This window comes from Rana temporaria, chromosome 4 (assembly GCF_905171775.1).
Source record: "Rana temporaria chromosome 4, aRanTem1.1, whole genome shotgun sequence".
Lineage (NCBI taxonomy): Eukaryota > Metazoa > Chordata > Amphibia > Anura > Ranidae > Rana > Rana temporaria.
In genome coordinates, this window is record NC_053492.1 from 18332079 (window position 1) to 18353955 (window position 21877).

General features: G+C 46.8%; 1 protein-coding gene across 1 annotated transcript in view; it reads left to right on the forward strand.

Annotated features, from left to right (window-relative positions):
* LOC120936009 (3-galactosyl-N-acetylglucosaminide 4-alpha-L-fucosyltransferase FUT3-like) overlaps positions 1 to 1450 on the forward strand; it is a 38563-nt gene extending 37113 nt beyond the window's left edge. Inside the window, exon 2 of the mRNA XM_040348084.1 lies at positions 149 to 1450. Coding sequence (XP_040204018.1) covers positions 219 to 1355 — 1137 coding nt within the window. The 5' untranslated portion in view covers positions 149 to 218 and the 3' untranslated portion in view covers positions 1356 to 1450. The remainder of the gene's footprint in view (positions 1 to 148) is intronic.
* Positions 1451 to 21877: the final 20427 nt, after the last annotated feature.

Below are 21877 nucleotides of genomic sequence, written 5' to 3' on the forward strand. Positions count from 1 at the left end.
GAAAGTCTGTTGGGTCTATGCATTTTTAATGTGTGTGTGTGTGTGTGTGTGTGTGTGTGTGTTTGTTTTTTTTTTTTTTTTTTTGATTTTATTTTGCCATAAATGTTTCTACATGCCACTTATATGTATTTATTTTTGTGTCCCCCAGGAACACAGAGCTAAATATTAAGGTGAGCTCTCATGTAAAATTCGTATACAAGAACCCACTTCACTTCCATATGGATTTCCTAAAACGATCCTCAAAATGGACTTTGGTCTACTTCGGCATGTTATTACTGGGAGGCATTGCCTACGTTTCGTTTGCTTATTTTCGTCTAGAAAGACAATCGGTCACAGATGTTGAAATAAAACACAGGCCAAATGTGACGACAGACTCTGTGACAGAGTTCTCGGTGACATCAAATCAACTGACTGTGACAAAGTCACCAACGCCAACTGAGACATTGGAGACCTTCAATAGGTCCCTGATGACCATCCTACTTTGGACGTGGCCATTAGGTTATCAGTTTCCTCTAAATAGGTGTCCAAGAAATGAAAACTCTGGTTGTTTCTACACCGTGAACCGAAATGCGTACTCCATAGCAGACGCTGTTGTTGTTAGTCATCGGGATGTATACAAGTCAGAAAAGCTTTTACCTCCAGAGCCAAGACCATCCGACCAATACTGGATCTGGTTTAGCATGGAGTCTCCAACCAACTGCCCAAATTTAAACCTCATGGACAACAAAATAAACCTCACCATGTCCTACCGACTTGATTCAGATATATATGTTCCGAGTGGAGGGCTAGAAAAAGTTGATGGAAAAATAAATTTTACAATCCCCCAAAAGTCTAAGTTGGTGGCCTGGGTGGTGAGCAACTGGAAGACAAAGTACAGGAGAACCCAATATTGTGAGGAGTTAAAGAAATACATTCCAATCGACATCTATGGAAAAAACGGCTTGCCTCTTCCGCGGAACGAGACTTTGCAAACTCTGGCCACATATAAGTTCTACCTTGCCTTTGAGAATTCCGTACATGAGGATTACATCACGGAAAAGTTCTGGAAAAATTCACTGATGGTAGGAACTGTGCCCATCGTCATGGGTCCTCCACGTAAAAATTATGAGCGTTTTATTCCACCCGACGCTTTTATTCATGTTGATGACTTTTCATCTCCCCAATTACTGGCTGAATATCTTCTGGGTTTGGATAAAGATGAGAAAAGATACCAAAAGTATTTTAACTGGAGGTTCAGATATCGGCCAACGCTCTCCAAAACTGGTTTTCTGTCCGCATACTGCAAAATATGTGGAGCATTGAAAGAGGCTCCTCTTTATAGGACAATACCAAGTATTGCTGAATGGTTCAAATAAGCTTATTGCATCCCTGTCTATCCAAAATCAAGTGTTGTAGCTAACAGATAACCAGATTCATGAAAGGGTCAGTTTATCATGGGCTAATGTTTTTTTTTTTTTTTTTTTTTTTTTTTTTTTTACGAAGTGCGTCTAAAACCTTTTTTGGATGGTGTTGTGGGATTAGGTGGGTGAGGTACAGGGCTGGGACCAGGGGCAGATTGACCATTCGGGGGCCCCCATCAGGGTTGCCAGCCTCGGTAAAACCGGGAATAGTATGTAAAAAATTGTATTTTTTATCCCAAGATTATAGCTGCCACGCCTCTCCAGTACCTTTTCTGTGTGTGTGTGTGACCCCATAATCTATTGCCCGGGGGCCCATTGAGTTGTCAGTCTGCCCCTGACTGGGACAAGGGATGGGCAGGAGGAGGGGCAGCTGCCCTGGGCACAATGGTTTATTGCAGGGATGGGGGTGCAAAACTTGCCTCAGTCTCAGCGTGGCACTTCAGGGGAGTGAAGAAAGTCTGTCCTTCCTCTCTCCCCTTGTCATGTGACTTATCATGACTGGAGAGATGAAGGGGGAGCTGCTTTTGCAGTTTGATCTGTGAGTAAAGGGGGGGCAGGGCAACTCTGCGTGGAGGGACACCTGATGTAAGTGTGTGTGTGTGTGTGTGTGTCAAATCTGATATAAGGTGGTTTTATTTGCTTTAACTTGAAATGTGGATGTGATTGGCCTACTTTGTTTTTTAGAGCGCAATTCGGACCTCCTTGAATTTCAATTGATTACTCCCTACCCTACGTGGGCAGTTTTGGATTGTAGGAAATTGTGTGCACTGCTGCAATGCACAAAAACACACACGGCCCTTTTGCAGGTGTGCAGTGGTACCATTAAGTCTTAATGGCACAACCACACGCCTTGCTTTTGCGGTCATTTTTCTGCGGCAAAATGTATGTTTGCCAAATACCATGCATTTTTGGTGCAGCACCTTAACATTTTTGCATCTTAACATTTTTGCATCTATTTGTACTATATTTTGTATGCTACAAAAAATAAAAATTGTTGCAATCCTTTAAAGTGTTTGCGCTTGGCTTGATTAAGTGGCAACCCCCCAGGCCAGGGCCCTTACCACTGATCCTGGGGCCCTTTTCCCGCTGACGCCCTTTATCAGCTCCATTTCACACTGCTGTGACCTGTCATGCGACTTGTGGTACGTTGTCGCATGACAAGTCAAAATGCATTTGTTTTAATAGGTGCCGTCTTAATGGTTTTGATTGCAATAGACTGCAATGTTAAATCACAAAGGTCTCAAGCAAGTCAAGTTGCACGACTTTAAGGGTCATGGCACCAGTGTGAACTGCAGCGGGACCCTTTCAAATGTTCTGCAGTGGGTTCTGTTCCTGCTGCCTTGGGGCCCCTCTATGGTGGCGGAACACCAGGGTGACCTTTGTGGCCCTGCACTGCCTAGGACTGAAAGCTAAACAAATTTGATAACTACACTGTAAATGCCAAAAGGGGGGGGGGGGAAGAACGCCATTACCGGAGTGTAGTTTTTTTTTAAAACGCAATAAAAATAAGTGTATAAAGTGAATATACAATCACATTTCTCAAGTCTCCAGTAGGTGGCAGTATACCAGGTGGTCATTAGGGATGAGCTTCGTGTTCGAGTCGAACATCGTATGTTCGTCGAATAACAAACCTTATGGCCCGTTCGCGCCAAATTCGAGTGGCGTTTCACGGCCCATAATTCACTGCGGCATGGCAGTGCATTGCTGGCTGATGATTGGCCAAGCATGCACTATGACCCGCATGCTTGGCCAATCACAGCTTGCAAAAAACGGAGAGCCATAATTGGCCAAAGCCAGGGTGGCTTTGGCCAATTATGGCTCAGGGGGTTTAGTACACGCCCCACACTGTATAAGGCCGCCTCCCTGGCAGCCTTGTATAGTGTGTTGCAGTGGTTTACAGAGACGACGAGAGAGACAGAGAGTGTAATTTTTTGCAGTTAGATAGAGCAGGCAGGCAGGCTAGTCAGTTAGAGTTAGTGTGTAGAGGATATATATGCATCCCAGGTGTTGTGTGTGTGTGTGTGTGTGTGTGTGTGTGTATATATATATATATATATATATATATATATATATATATATATATATATATATATATATATATATACAGTGAGGAAAATAAGTATTTGAACACCCTGCTATTTTGCAAGTTCTCCCACTTGGAAATCATGGAGGGGTCTGAAATTGTTATCGTAGGTGCATGTCCACTGTGAGAGACATAATAAAAAAAAAAAAAATCCAGAAATCACAATGTATGATTTTTTTTTAACTATTTATTTGTATGATACAGCTGCAAATAAGTATTTGAACACCTGAGAAAATCAATGTTAATATTTGGTACAGTAGCCTTTGTTTGCAATTACAGAGGTCAAACGTTTCTTGTAGTTTTTCACCAGGTTTGCACACACTGGAGGAGGGATTTTGGCCCACTCCTCCACACAGATCTTCTCTAGATCAGTCAGGTTTCTGGGCTGTCGCTGAGAAACACGGAGTTTGAGCTCCCTCCAAAGATTCTCTATTGGGTTTAGGTCTGGAGACTGGCTAGGCCACGCCAGAACCTTGATATGCTTCTTACAGAGCCACTCCTTGGTTATCCTGGCTGTGTGCTTCGGGTCATTGTCATGTTAGAAGACCCAGCCTTGACCCATCTTCAAAGCTCTAACTGAGGGAAGGAGGTTGTTGCCCAAAATCTCGCAATACATGGCCCCGGTCATCCTCTCCTTAATACAGTGCAGTCGCCCTGTCCCATGTGCAGAAAAACACCCCCAAAGCATGATGCTACCACCCCCATGCTTCACAGTAGGGATGGTGTTCTTGGGATGGTACTCATCATTCTTCTTCCTCCAAACACGGTTAGTGGAATTATGACCAAAAAGTTCTATTTTGGTCTCATCTGACCACATGACTTTCTCCCATGACTCCTCTGGATCATCCAAATGGTCATTGGCAAACTTAAGACGGGCCTTGACATGTGCTGGTTTAAGCAGGGGAACCTTCCGTGCCATGCATGATTTCAAACCATGACGTCTTAGTGTATTACCAACAGTAACCTTGGAAACGGTGGTCCCAGCTCTTTTCAGGTCATTGACCAGCTCCTCCCGTGTAGTCCTGGGCTGATTTCTCACCTTTCTTAGGATCATTGAGACCCCACGAGGTGAGATTTTGCATGGAGCCCCAGTGCGAGGGAGATTGACAGTCATGTTTAGCTTCTTCCATTTTCTAATGATTGCTCCAACAGTGGACCTTTTTTCACCAAGCTGCTTGGCAATTTCCCCGTAGCCCTTTCCAGCCTTGTGGAGGTGTACAATTTTGTCTCTAGTGTCTTTGGACAGCTCTTTGGTCTTGGCCATGTTAGTAGTTGGATTCTTACTGATTGAATGGGGTGGACAGGTGTCTTTATGCAGCTAATGACCTCAAACAGGTGTCTTTATGCAGCTAATGACCTCAAACAGGTGCATCTAATTTAGGATAATAAATGGAGTGGAGGTGGACATTTTAAAGGCAGACTAACAGGTCTTTGAGGGTCAGAATTCTAGCTGATAGACAGGTGTTCAAATACTTATTTGCAGCTGTATCATACAAATAAATAGTTAAAAAATCATAAATTGTGATTTCTGGAATTTTTTTTTTTGATTATGTCTCTCATAGTGGACATGCACCTACGATGACAATTTCAGACCCCTCCATGATTTCCAAGTGGGAGAACTTGCAAAATAGCAGGGTGTTCAAATACTTATTTTCCTCACTGTGTATATATATATATATATATATATATATATATATATATATATATATATATATATATATATATATATATATATATATATATATATATATAAAAAAAAATTTTTTATACACTGTATTGAGTTTAGCTAGATGCGCTCTTCCTAATATACTGACAGGCAGGCAGGTGATTGTACTAGCTGCAATATTTTCAAGTGGTGTACTGTCTGTGTCCTCTGTACAGTGTGCACGTAAAGCTGGTGTTTCTCATATTAGAGGCAGAGATCTGCTCATATTAATACCACAGGCAGGGGATCATTCTGCAAGTACTTTCACGTGGTGTACTGTCTGTGTCCTCTGCACAGTGTGCACCTAAAGCTACGTAAAGCTGGTGTTCTCATCTTAATTCCTACAGGCAGAGATCTGCTCATATTAATACCACAGGCAGGGATCAGCAGGTATTGTCAGTATTTGTGCAGCTACATCTCCCTGCAGGCCATTAGTATGTCTGGAAGGACAACAAGGAGAGGCAGAGAGTCACGAGCCGATAAAAAAGGGCAAGCAGGCTCTGCGTCCAGAGGCAACAGTGCTGGTCATGGACACAGTGCATCCTTATCAGCACCTGGCCGCGGGACACGCTCGTCCTTTATTTTCGACAGCTGGCCGCGTTGAGCCGCAACATGCCGAAGACTTGGTAGAGTGGATGACCAAGCTGTCCTCATCCTCTCTCACCCAGGCTCAGGGTACTTTGTCTGGCAAAGCAGCTGCCAACGCGGCCTCTTCCCAATGGCATCAGTCACTCCTTCCCTAGCCCCGCCATGTCCTCCTGAGGAGTCCCCCCGAACTGACCACAGTGCTGCGTACATGCTGCAGGAGGATGAGCAGCGCTTTGAAGGCTCCGATGATGGTACACAGCTAGAGGAAGGCAGCAATGTGAGCCCAGAGAGAGGGGGTGCCCAAGAAGGACTGCAATCTGGCAGTCATGTTCCCCCAGCTGCAGCATACTGCCAGGTTTTCTACAGTGATGAGGAGGGAGGGGATGATGAGGTCACTGACTCCACGTGCGTGCCTGATAGGAGAGAGGAGTGGGTGGATGGCATGTCCGTGTCTGCTCTGCGTGTGCAGAGCCGGACAAGGACACAACCCACAATATTTTTTGCGAATCGTATTGGAGGTAAGACACAAGACGGTTTATGTCTGCCACTACTTAGAGGTGAATGGTGGGTCCAATTGTTCGGACTGACTGAAAGCGGCCTAAGGCTGCTTTCACGCTGATGCGCTGTGGTTTTCCTGCACCGCGGGTGCAATGCAGTGTACCTTTTGGCTTTCCTGCACTTTTGCAAAAGACTTCTATTATATTCTGCAGGTTTAGTGCACTTTCAGAAAGCTCACTAAACTCGCAGGTAATAACAGAAGTTTATCGCTCAGTGCAGGTAAACTGCTCTGCACCTGCAGATCAGTTTGAAAGCAGCCAAGTAACCAATGCAGAACAGTAATAAACTGACCTTTACTAACAGTATTCTATTTCATCCTAGAGCAGGAGGTCGCGGGCCACATCAGAGGGCTCCGCGGGCCACATCAGAGGGCTCCGCGGGCCACATGTGGCCCCCAGGCCACTGGTTGGGCACCCCTGCTGTATGGCCTCCCTGATCCTGCAAAGCCTGCGGAAGTATCCTCGTATTCGTGATATCAAGGAGAGGGATCATTACTGGCTGGCAACCCTCCTTGATGCACGTTACAAGGGTAAGGTTGCGGACCTTATCTTGCCGGCGCAGAGGGAGCAGAAGATGAAACATCTTCGGGAGGCCTTGCAGAAAGGTCTGTCCAACGCGTTCCCAGAGACTGGGAGGTTACAAAATCCTGGTCCTGGACAACAGACGCTGGCGATGGTTGCTAGAACCGGTCATACCTTGGGGCTGCGGACTAAAAAAATTGTCTGAACGCATCGGTCAGACGGCCACCTTCTCCACCGCTCCTTCTGTGACTGACCAAAGCCTCAGCAACACGCTGAGGCTTTGGTCAGTCACAGAAGGAGCGGTGGAGAAGGTGGCCGTCTGACCGATGCGTTCAGACAATTTTTTTAGTCCGCAGCCCCAAGGTATGACCGGTTCTAGCAACCATCGCCAGCGTCTGTTTTACATGGTGCGGGAATACCTAGGGGCAAGATCAGACTTGGACACCTTTCCCACTGAAAATCCTCTGGCTTACTGGGTCTTAAGGATGGATCACTGGCCAGAGCTTGCACAGTATGCAATTGAGCTACTGGCCTGTCCTGCATCCAGCGTTCTTTCGGAACGCACATTCAGACCACAGGGTGCGCCTCTCCACCGACTCGGTTGATCGACTGACCTTCATAAAAATGAATCAGGCTTGGACCACCACCAGCTACCAAGCACCTGATGCTGATGTAACTGAATAATTTTTTTTGAAATGTCAGATCCCTTCAAGACTGCCTATGCTGATGCTGAGTGACTATCCTGTTATGCTGAGTGACTATCCTTTTCCTCCTCAGTGATCATGCTGATAGCTTGTAAGAACATTTTTGGTTCTAGGCACTGCCATCAGTGGCTAAGGCCCAATTTTTCTGCCCCTGTTTAGCAGGGGCTTGCAATTACAATTTTTGATGCAATACTTGAGTATATGTGAAGGCATACAGTGTTGTTGCACCAGCACCACCACCAACAAAGGCCCAATTTTTCTGCACCTGTTCAACAGGGTCATGTAATTACAATTCTTGATCTAATATTTCACAGCAGGGCCCATTCCTGCGCCCACCAAGAGTAACTCTGAGGACTTACAGAGTTGTGGCACCAGCGCCAGCACCAAAGGCCCAATTTTTTCTACCACTGTTCAACATTGGCATGTAATTACAATTCTTGATATAATAGTTCACACAGCAGGGCGTTCCAGCGCCCACCAAGACTAACTGTGAGGGCTTACAGTGTTGTGGCAACACCTAGGGCCCAATTTCTGCAGAGTATATACGGCAGGCCCCTACTTTCAATCATTCAACTTACAAACGACTCCTACTTGCAAATGGAAGGAGACAACAGGATGTGAGAGGAAATCTACCCCTAGGAAGGGAAATTCTCTTTTGTAAGAGGTGTCTCCTGTCCACTGAGGCTTTATCGCCAATCCTTGTTTCACAAAAAAAAAAAAAATCATTTGTCATTGGGACAGAAAGTGAATTGCAATCTTCTGAACAGATGCACACAGACAGCAAAACAAATGTTACAGGGGTGATGACCCTTCTCTATGTTTTCCGAAAAGCTTAAAAATAGATTTTTTGGCTGGAGCTACACTTTAAAAAAGTACCAGTTCAAAATTACAAACAGATTCTACTTAACAACAAACCTACAGTCCCTGTCTTGTTTGCACCGCCTGTATAATGCTGTTCAAATTATATAGGGTCAAAGGGGCTGGTAATGACCTGGGGGGAGGGGGGGAAATGCATGCTATTTTTCTCAATGATTTTCATCCATATTGCATTACATTAAAGCCGCAAGCAGTTTAAAATAACTTTTTTCTTATAGTAATGTCATTTTGTGCAGGGACAGTTCTAAACACGTGCCACTTCACAGGCATACTATAGACACCCAGAAGGTACGATATTTAAAGTAATTTTTCAATATTTTTTTTTCACTTTAAGCATCATTAAAATCACTGCTCCCTAAAAAAAAAGTCAGTTTTTAAAACTTTTTTTTTTTTGCATTGATACATGTTCCCTGGGGCAAGACCCGGGTCCCCAAACCCGTTTTAGGACAATAACTTGCAAATTAGCCTTTAAAATAAGCACTTTTGAATTCGAACGTTCGAGTCCCATAGACTTCAATGGGGTTCTAAAGTTTGCAGGAATGTTCGGTCCGTTCGAAGGTTCTGGTGCAAACCGAACGGGGGGGGGGGGGTGTGTTTGGCTCATCCCTAGTGGTCATTAGAGATCACTGTTGTAGTCAGAACAGCGACTAACACTGAAGCGTATTATGTGTAGTTTTATATTTTACCACTAGGTGTAAGAATACATAGATGGGGAAATTAAAACTGTATTAAACCCATAGGCAAACCTTAAAGGGGTTGTAAAGGTACAATTTTTTTTCCTAAATAGCTTACTTTACTTTAGTGCAGTCCTCCTTCACTTACCTCATCCTTAGATTTTTTTGCTTTTAAATGTCCTTATTTCTTCTGAGAAATCCTCTCTTCCTGTTCTTCTGTCTGTAACTACACACAGTAATGCAAGGCTTTCTCCCTGGTGTGGAGTGTCGTGCTTGCCCCCTCCCTTGGACTACAGGAGAGTCAGGACGCCCACTAACACACAGCTTCTATATCTGCAACGTAGAGATCGTCTTGACCCTCCTGTAGTCCAAGGGAGGGGGCGAGCACGACCCTCCACACCAGGGAGAAAGCCTCACATTACTGTGTGGAGTTACAGACAGAAGAACAGGAAGTGAGGATTTCTGTTAGCATTTATACTGGTATGAATTGGGTAATGTGTTGGGATCTATACGGATATGGACGGGGTAATGTGTTGGGATCTATACGGATATGGACGGGGTAATGTGTTGGGATCTATACGGATATGGATGGGGTAATGTGTTGGGATCTATACTGATATGGACGGGGCAATGTGTTAGGAATGAAAGGGTGGCACATCCTTTGATGGAAATGAGAATTATCCACCTACAGAGGGCTGAATTCAAAGACACCCCGAAAATCAAAGTGAAAAAATTATGCAGCAAGCTAGTCCATTTTGCTGAAATTTCATTGCAACAACTCAAATGGTCCTCAATAATTCGTATGGCCCCCACGTGCTTGTATACATACCTGACCACGTCGGGCATGCTCCTAATGAGACGACGGATGGTGTCCTGGGGTATTTCCTCCCAGATCTGGACCAGAGCATCACTGAGCTCCTGATCAGACTGAGGTGCAACCTGGTGGCACCGGATGGACCAAAACATAATGTCCCAGAGGTGTTCTTTTGGATTTAGGTCAGGTGAGCGTGGGGGCCATTCAATGGTATCAATTCCTTCATCCTCCAGGAACTGGCTGCATGCTCTCGCCACATGAGGCCGGCCATTGTCGTGTACCAGGAGGAACCCAGGACCCACTGCACCAGCGTAGGGTCTGACAATGGGTCCAAGGATTTCATCCCGATACCTAATGGCAGTCAGTGTGCCATTGTATAGCCTGTAGAGGTCTGTGCATCCCTCCATGGATATGCCTCCCCAGACCATCACTGACCCACCACCAAACCGGTCATGCTGAACGATGTTACAGGCAGCATAAAGTTCTCCACGTCTTCTCCAGACCCTTTCACGTCTGTCACATATGCTCAGGGTGAACCTACTCTCATCTGTGAAAAGCATGGGGCACCAGTGGCGGACCTGCCAATTCTGGTGTTCAATGGAAAATGCCAATCGAGCTCCACAGTGTCTGGCAGTGAGCACAGAGCACACTAGAGGACGTCGGGCCCTCAGGCCACCCCCATGAAGTCTGTTGCTGATTGTTTGGTCAGAGACATTCACACCAGTGACCCGCTGGAGGTCATTTTGTAGGGCTCTGGCAGTGCTCATCCTGTTCCTCCTTGCACAAAGGAGCAGATACCGGTCCTGCTGAGGGGTTAAGGACCTTCTATGGCTCTGTCCAGCTCTCCTAGAGTAACTGCCTGTCTCCTGGAATCTCCTCCATGCTCTTGAGACTGTGCTGGGAGACACGGCAAACCTTCTGGCAATGACACGTATTGATGTGCCATCCTGGAGGAGTTGGACTGCCTGTGCAACCTTTATAGGGTCCAAGTATCGCCTCGTGCTACCGGTAGTGAGACTGACCCTAGCCAAATGCAAAACTAGTGAAAAACAGTCAGAAACGATGAGTAGGGGGGGAAAAAAGTCACACCTCCACCTGAAAAAACATTCCTGTTTTGGAGGTCGTCTCATTGTTGCCCATCTAGTGCGCCTGTTGTTAATTTCAATTTACAGCAAAGCAGCTGAAACTGATTAACATCCCCCTCTGTATACACCCCTTCCCCTCTGTATACACCCTCCCCCTCTGCTACTTAACTGACCAGATCAATATCCCAGGAGCTCTGAATCAAAAGTGTTCCTTGAATTTTGTTGAGCAGTGCATTTTATTTTGTGTTTTTTATTTTTTTACTCACTGGTAGTGCAGGAATTACACCTTCACTATTCACAGTCACTGTTATTCACAATACACTTGCAGCCACCATGGAGGTTTTCTCCTTTTTATCAAACAAAGAAATGTTAATCTTGAAGATGTATTTAATTCACATAACACCAAAAAAAATAAAAAAAAAGGAGATCTAGAAAAAATTGTTAGGAAACTTGGGTACAGTATGAAAAAGAAAGTAAGCCTCTTCACAGCCATGCTAAAGCCCAGTGACGGCTACAGTGCAGTCACACATTTCTAAGAGGCCGTCTTTTGACGTTCTTCCTTGATTGCACTTCTCAGTGATCGCTCTGTCTGAAGGATACAGCTGATCACAGATCGGGGTAAAGAGCCAATCACAGCGGCTCTTTACCATGTGACCAGCTGTGTCCAATCACAGCTGATCACAGTGTAAACAGGATTGGCCGGTTATCGGCAGTCCTCTCTTCATGCTGACAGCACATGAGGAGAGCTGGTAACCGGCCAATGTGAAAGTGGACATATACACTGATCCTCAGTGCCTCCCATTAATTCCCATCAGTGCCCAGTACCAAATATCAGTGCCGCCTCATCAATGCTCATTAGTGCCGCCTTATCAGTGGCAACTCATCAGTGTCTATCAGTGCTGCCTATCATTTCCACCTATCAGTGCCGCATATCAGTGTACACTATTGACAATCAGTGCCACCTATCAGTGCCTCCTATTAATCCCCATCAGTGCCCATTGGTACCGCCTATCAGTGCCTCCTCATTAGTGCCCCTCGGAGCCGCCTCATCAATGCTCATCAGAGCCCCCTCATCAGTAACCATCAGTGGCACCTCATCAGTGTCCATCAGTGCAGTCTATCAGTGCCACCTATCATTTCCACCTATCAGTGCCGCATATCAGTGTACACTATTGACACTCAGTACCTATCATTGCCACCTATCGGTGCCCATCAGTGCCTCCTATTAATCCCCATCAGTGCCGCCTATCATTGCCACCTATCAGTGCCCATTGGTACCGCCTATCAGTGCCTCCTCATTAGTGCCCCTTGGAGCCGCCTCATCAATGCTCATCAGAGCCCCCTCATCAGTAACCATCAGTGGCACCTCATCAGTGTCCATCAGTGCAGTCTATCAGTGCCACCTATCATTTCCACCTATCAGTGCCGCATATCAGTCTACACTATTGACACTCAGTACCTATCATTGCCACCTATCAGTGCCCATCAGTGCCTCCTATTAATCCCCATCAGTGCCGCCTATCATTGCCACCTATCAGTGCCTCCTATAAATCCCCATCAGTGCTGCCTATCATTGCTACCTATCAGTGCCGATTGGTGCCGCCTATTAGTGCCCCCTCATCCGTGCCCATCAGTGCTGCCTCGTCAGTAACCATCAGTGCAGTCTATCAGTGCCCCCTATCGGTGTACACCATTGCCACTCAGTGCCCATCAGTGCAGCTTCGTCAGTGCCCATTAGTGCAGGTGTTCTGTCAAAATGGCCAATTCGTCGAGATCTCCAATCACGTCACTTCCGGTTACTATAAACCATCAGTAATTGGAGATTTAGACGAGTTGCCTATCAGTGCAGTCTTATAAGTGCCTCCTCATCAGTGCCCACCCGTGCTGCCTCATCAGTGCCGACTCATCAGTGCTACCTATCAGTGCCTCCTCATCAGTGCCCACCCGTGTTGCCTCATCAGTGCCCATCAGTACCACCTATCAGTGCAGTCATGTCCTTTCAGTGCTGCCTCATCAGTGCCACCTATCAGTGCAGTCATACCAGTGCCGCGTCATCAGTGCAATCTATCAGCACCCATCAGTGAAGGAGACAAATGACCTGTTAACAAACTGAAAAAAAAAATCAAAATTTTCAGTCTTTTTTTGTATGTTTAGCAAAAAATAAAAAACCCAGTAGTGAGTAAATACCACCAAAAGAAAGCTCTGTCTGTCTCAAAACAATGATAAAAATGTAATTTGGGTACAGTGCTGCGTGACCGCGCGATTGTCATTCAAAGTGTGACAGCGCTGAAAGCTGAAAATTTGGCTTGGGTAGGAAGGGGGGTATAAGTGCCCGGTAGGCAAGGAGTTAAATGAAGTTGAAAATAACAGACAGAATTTTCACAAAGTGTAAAAAAAAAACACACACACACCTTTTTGTCACTTATAACATTTTCCTTTCTTCAGTCTGCTAAGTAAGGGGCGTGGTTAATTGGTGACAGGTGCTGCAGGTAATATATAACTGTCTGTAGGGATTGCCATGGTACTGGCTGCTAAGTAAGGGGCGTAGTTAATTGGTGACAGGTGCTGCAGGTAATATATATCTGTCTGTAGGGATTGCCATGGTTCTGGCTGGAACATGAGCAGATGGGACAAGCAGGAGGTGAAAGCAGGGGAAGAAAACATCTAACCTGTAAGTGACGTTTCCCGTTAGTAACATTGTAATTGTGGATAATGAGTGCTAGCAAGGTTGATGGGATGACAGAGCTGTTGGTGGGGGATGTGATGTGAAGTTGGGACACAGCTGTGGGGGGGTGTAGTGTGAGGGAGGGACACAGCTGTGGGGGGGATGTAATGTGAGGGAGGGACACAGCTGTGGGGGGGATGTCATGTGAGGGAGGGACACAGCTGTGGGGGGGGATGTAATGTGAGGGAGGGACACAGCTGTGGGGGGGATGTAATGTGAGGGAGGGACACAGCTGTGGGGGGGATGTAATGTGAGGGAGGGACACAGCTGTGGGGGGATGTAATGTGAGGGAGGGACACAGCTGTGGGGGGATGTGAGGGAGGGACACAGCTGTGGGGGGATGTGAGGGAGGGACACAGCTGTGGGGGGGATGTGAGGGAGGGACACAGCTGTGGGGGGGATGTGAGGGAGGGACACAGCTGTGGGGGGGATGTGAGGGAGGGACACAGCTGTGGGGGGGATGTAATGTGAGGGAGGGACACAGCTGTGGGGGGGATGTAATGTGAGGGAGGGACACAGCTGTGGGGGGGATGTAATGTGAGGGAGGGACACAGCTGTGGGGGGATGTAATGTGAGGGAGGGACACAGCTGTGGGGGGGATGTAATGTGAGGGAGGGACACAGCTGTGGGGGGGATGTAATGTGAGGGAGGGACACAGCTGTGGGGGGGATGTAATGTGAGGGAGGGACACAGCTGTGGGGGGGGATGTAATGTGAGGGAGGGACACAGCTGTGGGGGGGATGTAATGTGAGGGAGGGACACAGCTGTGGGGGGGATGTAATGTGAGGGAGGGACACAGCTGTGGGGGGGATGTAATGGAATGACAGGGCTATGGGGGGATTTGATGTGAAAGAGGGACACATTTGGGGGGCGGGTGATTGTAATGGAATGACAGAGCTATGGGGGGATGTAAAGGAGGGAAACCGCTGGGGAGGGGGGATGAAGTGATGGAATGAAAGAGCTATGGGAGGTGGTGATTGGGTGTTGTGATGTGAAGGTGGGACACAGCTGTGGGGGGATGTGTGATGGAATGACAGAGCTATGGGGGGATGTGATGTGAGGGACACAGCTGTGGGGGGGGGGCTGTGATGTGAAAGAGGGACACAGCTGTGGGGGGGGGGGGGGCTGAAGTGATGGAATGACAGAGCTACGGGAGGCGGTGATGTGGGGGGGGGGTCTGTGATGTAAGGGACACCGCTGTGGGGGGGGGAGATGTAATGGAATGACAGAGCTATGGGGGATGTGATGTGAGGGACACAGCTGGGGGGGGGGGCTGTGATGTGAAGGAGGGACACAGCTTGGGGGGGGGGGGGGGGTGAAGTGATGGAATGTCAGAGCTATGGGAGGCGGTGATGTGGGGGGGCTGTGCTGTGATGTGAGGGACCCAGCTGTGGGGGGTTATGGAATGACAGAGCTATGGGGGGGTTGTGAAGGAGGGACACAGTTGTGGGTGGGGGCAGGATGTGATGGGATGACAGGGCTATGGGCGGGGCCTGTGATGGGAAGGAGGGACCAACATCCAGCCTCAGTTCCCGGTTTTCCTGGTCCCCCATGGATGGTCAGGCCCCTATTGGAACACCAGCCTCTTGGCACTCCCCAGGCAGACTCTTCACCGGACAGCTTCCTCCAACAGGACGGACAGCTCAGGACCTCAGCGGATTGGGGACCCAGTCGTTTACTTTGTCCCATCGGCAGATCCGATGCTTCGGGCCAACGTGGTCCCGGCACCAGGATCACTTCGTAGCACGCACACCGCGGCCCGGAAGGCCATTTGCTGGGGTGCCGTGGAATGGCTACCCTGAAGGTGGACGCCACACGGGAAGAAGACCCAAGAAAATGGCGTCTGCCCCATAACTACCCCTCCCCAGCATGCACAGCGAGGAAGCCTCCTCCTGATAGGCTGCCGGGAAGAAGCATCCAAACCCTTTGCTCCGCTGCTGCCACCTGTCGGCCTGGGGTGTGACCAGCACCCCAGAAACGACCGCATGAACCCACAGCACAGCCAAAGCTGGGACAGAGGCTCCATATTTTAGACAGATTAACCTGGTCAGAGTCGCGTAACTCTCTGACCCACTCTAAATTTATACCAGCACCGGTTCTGAAAAGTAACCAGGCGCTGCACAAGGAGGAGGGATTTGGGTTTCTAGAGCACAGGGCTAACTTTTCATCTGGGTGCAACCTATATGCTCTAGATGGCTTGACCCTAAATGGAAAGGGCTCTGCTGTGCTGGTGGAGAGGAGTATTAAAACTAGGTCAGTCCCTAATGGTAGGTGTCCATCAAATGAAATTGAGTTTTTAATGTTGTTGTTTTGTTGCTATAATGGCATCCCCCAGTGTGATTTATGTGCTTGCATAGGTGTGTGTGTGTGTGGCCAATTGCATTAGGGTGTGCACCCCAAAGCTAAATTGCACAAAGAGTGAAAGTGTCTTAAAGGGCAATAAATAAGTTTTATACATACAGAATACAAAGTTCAGGAGTGTGCTACATACAGAGTGCAGGGTAACAGGAGTGATTTTTTTTTTTTTTTTAACCGGTTTTGATTTTGGAATTTGTTTTGTTCCATTCGGAATAATCGGTAAAGGAGCAGGCGGCTGCTGCGACCTTAAAGCGGAATTCCACCAAAAATGGAACTTCCACTTTAAGTGCTGGTGACTCCCTGAAATGCCACATTTTGCATGTCATATTTATAAAAAGAGGGCGAGTGGGTATCCACCTCGTCCCTCCCCCGCCTCCCTGCAATCTTCGCGTCACAGGTCCCAGAATATTGCCCGGCCATTCGCGGCTGGCGCAGTGCATGCCTGGCTGTGAAGCCGCAGCCGGGCGCCCAGTTAGAATGTTGGTGCCTTTGGAGAGGAGCGGGGCTCCGTGCACCCGCATCGCTGGACAGTGGGACAGGTAAGGGGGTGTGTGTGATTTAAGTCAGCAGCTACAGTTTTTGTAGCTGCTGACTTTTAAGTGAGTGGGAGAAGACCTGTCTTGGAATTTTTTTTTTTATAGCCCCTAAGGTCTGGTATGGATTTTAGAAGGGAATCCAATGCCAAAATGTCAAAAAAAAATGGCATGGGGTCACCCCCAAAATCTATACCAAACCCTTGGAAAGGGGATGTGGCGAGCGCCCCCCCGCCCCGAACCATATCAGACTACATGGCCTTAACAAGAGGGAGGGTGCTTTGGTGGATACCCCCTTAAAGCACCTTGTTCCTATGTTTTTATTTTTTTACTTTCAATAAGTTTTTATTAAATATTTCATATAGGAATACAGTCATCATATATACTTTTCAAAAATAGATATGGCACCTAGAATCATCACATAGCCGAATGCTAATAAATCTTGTAACGTTTAATACAATTAAATAAAATAATTCTTTGAGGAAAAAACAGAAGAAGTAGTGACTGTCTGGTAGGCTAAATAAAGTAGTAAAATTAACTATCCTCATGACCCAAGAAGGTCATTCTGAGTAAACTGTGGCTCGGATTCGAGGGCAACGCGGAGACCAGACCCTCAGCACCCCGTATGGGATCCTGCTGTGCTAAGGGAAAGGTCCCCGACCCCCGTTCCTCGCCATCCCCCCCCGCACCACTCTCACTAGTGCGGGCGAGTGGAGTGCAGCGGGATGCGAAAAACCCACTATGAAATTCCCCCTACAACATTTGCTATAAATAGAGGAGTCTAACAAGACATTAAAGTGTCAGTATCATCGACCGTAATCCTATAAAGATCGCTTGGTTAAAAAAAAGAAAACAAGAGGATCTAGTACCAAAGGGATAGTCACATAAAGGTAATAGATTAGGAAATAGATAGAAGAAGAGGGAAAGAGGTCAGGGAAGGGAGGGGATATAGAATGTCTAACATAGGGCTAGGCGGCAGTCAAGCTGTGACTTAAACGGGTGCCAGAGGAACACCGATATAGTCAGCCCAAGGTCCCCAGGTCTCAAGAAACATCTCAAAAGAATCATCCAGAATGCTGGATAACTTTTCTTGGGTCATGACCCATGAAATTTTTTGCTTAGCAACCGATACCATCGGCTTGGGTTGCTTCCAGGATTTTGCAATGGCTATTTTGGCACCAAGCAGAATAAAGTGCATTCATTTTTGAGTAGGTTTGGCCAGTAGAGGGATATGGGCATTCAGGAGAGCTACCTCTGGAGACCTAGGAATCCGGGTCACTGTGAATATCATGTTGAAGATGATTCTCCAGAAGGAGCGAATCCTAGGGCACTCCCACCATATATGAGCCATAGTGCCTCTCAGCTGACAACCCCTAAAGCAATTCGGGTTTCCACCTAGGTACATGACCGCTAATCTGGAGGGTGTGAGATACCATCTAGTAATGACTTTAACACTAGCCTCCATCAAGGACGTTCCCTGTATACCCCGGAATGATCTAAAGAATGCTTTATGCCAGGATTCTTGGCTAATATCCATACGGAAGTCAGCCTCCCAGGCCTCCATATAGGGTGTTTTGGTTGATGGATGAGTGAGGGCCGCATAGATTGCCGAAATACCACCTCTTCGCTCCATGGCTTGGCCGCACCAGATTTCATATGATGTAAAGTTAGGGGGGTAGAGGTTTTGATTTCCAAATGGCATGCAGGAAATGTGAAATCTGCTGAAAGTGGGCCTTCTCCGATTCAGGTAGTTTCAGGGTGTGAATACAGAAAGAAAGGGAAATAGGACCACTAGGGGTAAAATACTGTCCTATCCGATACAGCCCTTTATCCAACCACCATTGAAACTCCTCAGATCGCATTCCGGGAGGAAAATCAGGGTTATTAAAAATACGAGCTAAAGGACGGATAGACGAGGTAAGGTTGGTGTTTTGTCTAAGGCGATCCCATAAGGCAAAAGATTGGGACAACACTGGGGATAAGATAGAAGGGCGAGATTTAATAGGAATCCATAGAAGGCAGTCCAGTGGTATGTTGGGGACTGCTTGTTCCTCAATGTTGACCCAATCCGGTATATTGTGTTTGTCATATATAGATGAGAGCTGTACTAATCTAGCTGAGAGGAAGTAGTTGTATAGATCGGGAAGACCAAGCCCACCTTTCCGTTTATGTCGAAAGAGTGTGTCCTGGGGTATACGATACCCCGAAGCGCCCCATACGAACTTAAGTAGTTTACTTTGAAACGATTTTAAGTGATTCCTTCTGATTGGGATAGGAAGGGAGCGAAAGAAATATAGGAGTTTGGGGAACAGAGTCATTTTGATCGAGTTGATCCTACCAATCCAGGAAAGGTTTAATTTAGACCAATTAAGCATGTCAGTTTCCAGTTTTTTGTATATGGGGGGGATAGTTAAGGTTATAGAGAGCCTCGGTCTTGGCTGCTAAGGTGATGCCTAGGTATTTTATAGTCGACTCACTCCAGATAAATTTAAAGGAATGTTGGAGGCCCTGAACTTCTTGGGGACTTAGAGATATATTTAGTGCTTGAGATTTGGAGTAGTTGACCGAGAGGCCCGATAGTTTAGAAAAGTTGTCTAGAGTACGACATAGGTTGGGGAGGGTGGTAATGGGAGAAGTCAAGAACAATAGTATGTCGTCCGCGAAGAGCGCACATTTATGGATCTGTTCCCCGCACTTGACTCCTAATATATCGGGATTCTGTCTTATGGCAATAGCGAGAGATTCTATCGCAATAGCAAATAATAATGGCGACAGGGGGCAGCCCTGTCTCGTGCCTCTCTTAATTTCTATGGGTTTGGAGTAGTGGCCATTTATCCGAACAATCGCCCTAGGGTGTGCATACAGTGCTCTGACTATACCTAGAAACCCGGACCCAAACCCCCAACGTTCGAGAACGTTGAAAATGTAAGGCCAGGAAACAGAATCGAAGGCCTTTTGGAGATCCAGTGACAATAAAAACCCCTTCTGGGGGGTCCCTCCCGTCCAATTGGTTTGTAGGATCGATATTAAGTCTATTGCCCGTCTAATTTGATCTGGGCCTTGTCTGCCCGGTATGAATCCCACTTGGTTACTGTGTACATACTGTCCAATAAACCCCGCCAGTCTGTTGGCTAAAATTTTTGTGAGGACCTTAAGGTCATTGTTAATAAGGGAAATTGGACGGTAATTATGGACATCTTCTGGATTTTTGTCAGGTTTGGGTATAACTGAAATGAAAGCCGTGTTAATCTGGGGGTCAAAAGGGCTGCCCATGGTTTTGGAGTTAAAGAATCTGACCATATGGGGTGTGAGTATATCTACAAAGGATTTATAATAAGGGATGGAAAGACCATCCGGTCCCGGAGCTGACCCCTTACTGAGACCCTTGATCACCTCCCTCACCTCATCCCCTGTGATTGGGGAATCCATTATCTCCCTATGAGCCCTCGAGATAGAAGGGATGGGGAGGCCATCAAAAAATTTTGAATGTAGGTTCGTCGAGGGCGGTGTATGAGAGTCATAGAGGCTTGAATAAAAGCTATGAAAAGCTTCCAGAATCTTGGAGGGATTGGTCGTGGGAGGATCCCCCCCTATTTTAATTTTAGGCATGGAGATCAGTTTGGTTTTGGGGGAAAGTTTGGATGCGAGCATGGGTCCGATTCTGTCAGCTTTGGTGAAGAATTTGTGTGCACCCCATCTAAGTGATTTTTCTGCTCGGGTTGTCAGAGCTAGGTTCAGAGCCAACCTGGCATTATCAAGCAGGGTAGTAGGGACTCCCGTCGGATTCTTTTTATGCATTTCCTTGAGGGAAGAATATTCCTTTTCTAATTTCTCTATATCAGCTAATCTTTCCTTCTTAACCCGCGAGGAGATCTGTATAAGCTTACCCCTGATATAGGCTTTGTGGGCCGCCCAGAGTGTTTCCTCCGACACTTCTCCAGTATCGTTGAGCTTAAAATAGTCTAATAGGGCAGATCCTATCTCCTTGACTCTGGCCGGCTCAGAAAGTAGCGACTCATTCAATATCCATAACGTGCGCGAGCCTACCCTGAGGCCTAGTTTAAGTGTGATAAGAACTATGGAGTGGTCTGATATAGCAGAGTCCCGTATGGAAGCAGACAGTACAGCCGGTAAGGTGGTGGAGGGTGTAAGAATGTGATCAATGCGAGCATATGTGAGATGTGGGTGGGAAAAGTGAGTGTAGTCTCTCTTAGAGGGGTTGAGTTCCCTCCAGGCATCCGCAAGGCCAAAGCTATGCAGAAGCCTGGCGATTTTGAGGCTTTCTCTCGACGGACGTATTAGTCTAGACCCAGGCGGTTTAGTTTTGTCTAATCCGTGATCCAGGGCCATATTGGAATCACCACCAAATACTATAGTACCTTCTAAATTAGGGGATAGGGCCTCAAGCATCTCCTTGAAAAATTTTGCTTGTCCCCTATTCGGGGCGTAATAAGATACAAATGAGAATATTTGATCCCCTATCCTCCCTTTTAAAAGTAAAAACCGCCCATCCGGGTCAGAGATGTCGGAAGTCTTAACAAATGCACATTTTTTGGAGAAAAGAATAGCCACCCCTTTCGTTTTGTTTTCTGCACTGGCTAAATAAAATTGGGGGAAATGCTGATGAAGAAAAGTAGGGCTGTATCGGATAGGAAAGTGAGTCTCCTGTAACATAATGACATCAAAATGGAGAGATTTATATTGATCCAATACCTTCCTTCGTTTAATCGGGGAGTTAATTCCATCCCTCGGGGACCATAAGTCGACCGAAGGCTGGAAGGAGGCGCATAGGGACCAGGCCCAGACCGGGCGCCCATGAAAAAGGAATGATCACATAAAAATAATGGAACGGTGCACGACATACAATACATCCATAACCTGGGAGTAAGAGTGAGAAACCCCCGAATGCCTTCGCGGGCCCTCCCCCGCGGAAAAAAAAAAAAAAAAAAAATTGAGCAAAACCCAGATAATCCTCTAGTAAGCCTAAAAAGTAGCCTCCCCAATACCCAAAGGGTTCAGCTGTAGTAAAAGGGACAATATAAAGTAACCAGGAGGGAGACATAGAAAAAAGACAACCGGTCTAGCATATCTGGGAGTATAGAGCACACTTGAACCTAGAATCCAACATTTTAGTAGAGACTAGGAGAGAAAAAATTAGAAGAGAAGAAACACCACACAATGGAAGAAATCGAGTGAGACAAATCAAGTCAGTTTGTTCAGCTCAGCCAAGGTTTAGCACAACGGTGAACAAAA